Raw genomic sequence first — 5,612 nt, forward strand, 5'->3', positions numbered from 1 at the left:
GATCTGTTGTTACGCCACTGGATTTATGCAGTGATATCATTTTCTCAAACCTTCCAGGGGCTTATTATAGGCTTCTGCGTGTACTAATTAAAACATTTATCTTTAGATTACTACTGGCTGCTTTGCATTTTAATGAGAACTCATCTAAAATGCAAGCTACAACTGTCAATGGAACAAGGCGGTGGAATATATTTTTCCCAAAATTCAAGAAAGGTGAATACTCTCTACGGCCAATAATGGAAGCGTCTACTTATGGTAAGAATAATTTTCCTAATGTATCAACATCTAAAATTTCTAAAAATTATCTATTTGGTATGGTAGATTATGTCAGTAAAATTATGTCAAATGCGGTAACTGGTTTAAAAAAGACAGAATCTGTTCTGGGTGTAGCCCCAAAATCAATGTGCTCTGAGTATCCTCACCCCACAAAGGAAGAGGCACTAACTTCATATGCCTTAAGCCGAAGGTTTTCATTTGAATAATATTTAAATCATAAAGCTAGAACATCAATAAAAAACTTAATTTTTGGCAAAATATTTCTTTATTTTACACTATTTGAAACGCTTTAAACATGGAAAATATAAACACCCTCTTAAAGGGATGGCATGAAAAAACTAGTTTGTCAAATTATTATAATGTGAAATGCATATAAAGGGTGAAAATAAGTGAGAGGGGAGAAAAAAGTTATAATATTTTGTGATTAGTTAAGTGAGTATGGCAAAAAAAATCTTTCGCTGTGAGAAAAGAAATACGCACTGGGTACTAATTAATTTCTGGGCCTCAGTATGTAAGGCCGGAAACCACAAATGTCATCGGAAGGAAATGCCTGTCTAATTTTTCCCACCACGCAACTGGGAATTGGGAAACGCTGATGTGGTATCACCCAAAAACACCATCTAATAAACCTCCGATAAGCCAAATATCTGTAAGTCCTGGTAAAAAAAAATCATTTTATATACTTAGGTAAAATATTTTTAGCACCACCTCCATGGTAAAAAAAAAGAAGTAAATTTACAAATAATATCACAAAACTAATAACGTATCACCCTGCTATAACTAAAATAATATCTTTTCGGGGACTCTGAATCGGGTGGGTTTAAAACTTACTTATGAATCAAGCCTTCAGCTGGTTGCCTTATCATAACTCCAGGTTCGGGGTTGTGAAACTCTTGGTATGCTAAATTCAGCATCGGAATGCTTGTGCAAACATGATGAAATTCACAATGTTGGGTTATGCATAGATCTTCTATTTTTGAACTTATCTCTTCTTGGTCTTGGCAGCAGCAACATTCTACAGCAAGAGGCATAGAGGTGCAATTCCCACAACCACACCTATGATTGGAATGACAACAGTATTAAACTTATGTCAACTAATAATATTTATAGGAAGATATCTACGTACCAATCATTATTTTGTAAACTTTTATTTAAGGGATCCTCTACCTCTTGATTTTCATTTTCTAATTCCTCATCAGTAAGGACCAAAGGCTCAAATTGGTAGGGCAAAATACCATGAATTTGACCAACATTTTCTGGACCTAAGCCTATTTCACCTTCAAAATCTATTGAATTTTCTGAACCAGTTTCATCAGTGACTGATGACGCGCTTTCAGAATCAAAATCCGAGTAATAAATTGATTCCTCGCTCGAATCACTCATACTTATCAAGTAAATCTACCGAAAATTGTATCCTAGGCTTAACTGGATGTTAGACAGTTAGAGTAAATCACGTGATTACAATCCAGGATTTTTATTGGGCTCAGAAGTAGTCTTAGTAATCGAATCACAGCAACGGATAATCGTTACGTCATTTTTAACCACTCCTTACGAACTATTTCCAAAAGCCAGCTTTTTCATTAATTATTTTTAATTAATTATATCGCATTTTGTTTAACCAAACTAGGTCCAAATTTACTTTCTTAAACCTTAATGATAATTTAGAAAGTGTCAACTTGAAGTTTCTAAATATCGTGCAAGTAACGCTTTAATAATGTATACTGCACATCATTTCAATGTGCACTGTGCAGGGCCGTACACGCTAAAAAAGGTTGGGTTAAATATTTTGGGTAAAATTTATTTCGACCCAATTTGAGTTAACTTTAACCCATATTGGGTAGTTCTAAAACTTTTGGGTTTGTTTAAAAGGGTTATGTGTTTGGGTTATTTGCCTGATTTGTCTTATTGCCCAACTTGGGTTAGTAGTAACCAAAAACTAGTAACACTCCATAATGTCGGCTGCTAAACGTTCTGATTGTTTGAATGTTGAGTTATTTTTGGTTCATTTAACGTTTACGCGCTAAATAGTCGAAACTAAAATTTTTATGGCAAATGTCAGTAACCTTTTTTTTTTAATTCTAGAATTTTCCAGGGACGTTTAACTTTTAGGCCCACAAAACAACCGTAAACTGAGCTGTCGGCACTAAAATAACAGACGTAATTAAATTATAATTTTAAATTATTCTTCTTTAAGTTATAAGCAGTATGAACTTAGATATTTTAAAACATTGCATTATATTCTTAACTAAATTTGATGCATTTCCTATACGTAATAAGGTTAGGCTTGGTTTGTTTATTGTGTTAACATGTTTTTTACTTCCAAACAGTGTTTAAGTTTTAGTTAGGTCTATTTGTTTAACATATCACGACCCGTTAACTTTCGGGAGTGAGCATCTTGTTTTTTTTTGTTTTCGTTTTCGTTTTTCCCCTCCTTTAGCCATCTAGGGACCACCCATATATTGTTTTTTTTTGTTCTGTTTAATTCTTCTGGCCTATTTGGCAGTCCCGTAGCTTGTTTAGTTATTTACACACCCCGATAAGATAAGGGACCATCTAATCATCTAGTATAAAAAGCCAAGTCAGCTTTAATCAAGGACTCAGTTTTTCTTCAGTTTTGTTTCAATCGCGTCTTCAAGTTTTTAGTGATCAGGATGTGGTATACAGCATCCGGTGACGCGGTTCGACGTAAAGGTTAAAGTGCACAGTAATTGCGCGGGTATTTCGCGTCGGATTCGTGATAATTCTTGGTGAAGAGAATTATGTGCGGTTCATTCCTTGGTTTAAGGAAAGTTACTTGAAGAGCGATAAGTACTTTTGAACATTTTCTTTATAATTTTTCTTAATTTTCGTTTAAATGTATTGTATAAACTGAAATTCCTATGTCCCGACCTAATTTCCTTCGAGTTTAGCAGAGGATTATATGCCACCCTTTTTGTTAAACCAGAAACCCCGTAGATAATTTCTTTTGTTCACCTGTCAAGAGCGGCCTTACTCCCTTTACTATATGTCAGGCTAGTCAAAGCCAGTTTATTAATATTTATTTTTGTTAATATTACCAACCACAGTACTCTTTTTTGTAAATATATATTGATTTTTTCTCAACCCCAAGGCCCACCATAGCCGCGAACTGTTAATCTCTTAACAGTTAGGTAAGAAGCACCATTTAAATTTTGTATAAGAGTGCAAATTAAAGAGATACTATTTTGCATAATTAAAGTTGATTGCATTTACCTACCCCGTAACAATGACGACTCTAAGGATCCCGAACAAATAAATTCGATACATACGGCACGGGGAAATAAGTATTTAAATTACCCTCGAGTTTAGTGCGTGAGTCAGATTCGCAAAGTTACAATTGAACTTTTTGAATCTTCCCTCCTTACTGATCTCCACGACTCTCCTCACCCCCCCCCCCCCTCTGAAAGTTATAGTGTCGTAATAAACAATATAAGCTTATTTGAATACAAAATGTGAACTGGTTGGAAGTTCTCGAAATTAATGACAATAATGACAGCAATTACTATAATCATAAGTGGATCATTCTCTCTATGCTACCTATGACAAGAGTCTTTGTCGGGTTCGGTCTGGCAGCCCTTTATAACCGCCCTATACTGTGTAACACTTCAACTTCACTACTATGAATTTATACTGCCGAATGTAACGTTTCTTACATCTCCTATGGTACGTTTCACGTCTGAAATATGTATCTAGGGCCCGAGAGAGAAATTTTGGGGGTTGGCTCATTGAATTTCTCCCCCAAAAACCTGTACCATATTTGTACAAGGTCAGTTTTAGATCCAAGGGTAGAGTTTTGTTCAATAAACGCCCCTTTAGTTGTTGTCTTGACCACTCGGTGGCGCCTCCGCCAAAATATTTAAAAAAAAATTCTTTATGGAGTTTGCTCTCTATACAAGCTCTGACGTCACGAAACCCAGACTAAGATACCCGACCGAGACCCGGAATTTGTCTACTTAGAGAGAATGATCCACTTATGCTATAATGTAATATCACCAATAGTCATTTATGTGTTTAGTTTACCGTTATGTGCACGTGTTAAGTAATTTTAATGCTAGGTAGTGAAAATGGAATTTCCCTTTCCGAACCTTGAAATTTTCCTTTTGGAACTAAAATTTCCCAATGATATTTGCGTAAAACAATTACTTCGGACGTTGGAAAACGAAAATAAATAATGTCTTGAAGAAAAAAATATTTTTTTTCCATCACGCAATGAATAAAAACTAGGAACAATTTTATCAGTACAAAAATCAGTTTGTTCTAGGCATGAAGCGGGGAAAAGTCCTTCAAATTCGTTCCTTGTGGGCCAGTTTTTTAGCAGACGACTTTCCAAATTGCCATTAAAAAATTGCATAGGTGGCAGCTAAAGCGAATGCGACAAAATACTTATGATTGTATTAATTGCCTCTTTCATAATAAGGCAATTTAAATAAGGTTGCCATTTTTTATGTTAGCTTTGATTAAAATAATTTTTCCTCTCGAATTTCCCTAGATTTAGCTAATTTTTGTTCGGATTTCCCCTTTCGCTTTTTACCGTTTTTACAGGTCAAAATTTCTCTAGATGTGGGAAATTTTCCTCAATCTGCCATCACGAGCGGGAAATTTTGATAGTTCAGAACATTTAACGTTCTTTGTCTTACCCGTTGAATATGTTCAAGTAATGCAGTATCCTTTTATTTTAAAGAACTATTTCAATATTTTCATATTGCTGTTTTATAATTATAAACATATAATTATTGTAATTTGTTAATTTAGAAAAGTCATATTGCATTAAGAATGTAATAAAATTAGACCATTTAAGTTCAATTTTATTTATTGGGTAGACGTAATACTCAAATATTTTAAAAAAACCTAGAAATTTAAGAAAAAAGGAGAGTAAAATATCTCTATGTGGTTCCATATCAGGTTTGAAGTCAGGGGTGCCCGATCTGACGATTTTTGGCAAATGGTGATCTCGAGTTCTCGACCTTCAAAACGCTCTCGAAAAAAGGCAAAATTTTTAGAAAACCATTTACAACCTAACAGCGATTAGACAAAATAGTTTTTTCCAGTCACCACTAAATAAAACTAGATAACCTTTCCTTAAAAAATAAGGATCGTACTACCGCGGATATTGGCGTTATTTTATAATAATAGAAACTGCAGTTAAAATACCATTTTATGTATTAGTTTACTTGAAACTTGGTTCATTGTCAAAGTCTACGAACATCTCGCTACAATTAGGTCTTTTTTACAAAACATTTTAGAGTCGGTCGATATAATTTCGTGCATTATAGGTGGTTTCGTTTTTGAAGATCTATCAGTGAAATTGACTTACGTCG

General features: G+C 34.3%; 1 protein-coding gene across 1 annotated transcript; it reads right to left on the reverse strand.

Moving 5' to 3' along the window:
- Positions 1-579: 579 nt before the first annotated feature.
- On the reverse strand, positions 580-1,659 carry LOC149969035 (uncharacterized). Its single transcript, XM_090170019.1, has 3 exons — positions 1,403-1,659; positions 1,108-1,332; positions 580-932 (listed from the first exon to the last, which is right to left on the reverse strand). Exons 1-3 carry the CDS (start codon positions 1,657-1,659, stop codon positions 767-769), a joined length of 648 nt encoding a protein of 215 aa, XP_090026145.1. The 3' UTR covers positions 580-766.
- Between the last annotated feature and the right edge of the window lie 3,953 nt (positions 1,660-5,612).

Source organism: Leiobunum rupestre, chromosome 1 (assembly GCF_980474605.1).
Source record: "Leiobunum rupestre chromosome 1, qqLeiRupe1.1.hap1, whole genome shotgun sequence".
Classification (NCBI taxonomy): domain Eukaryota; kingdom Metazoa; phylum Arthropoda; class Arachnida; order Opiliones; family Sclerosomatidae; genus Leiobunum; species Leiobunum rupestre.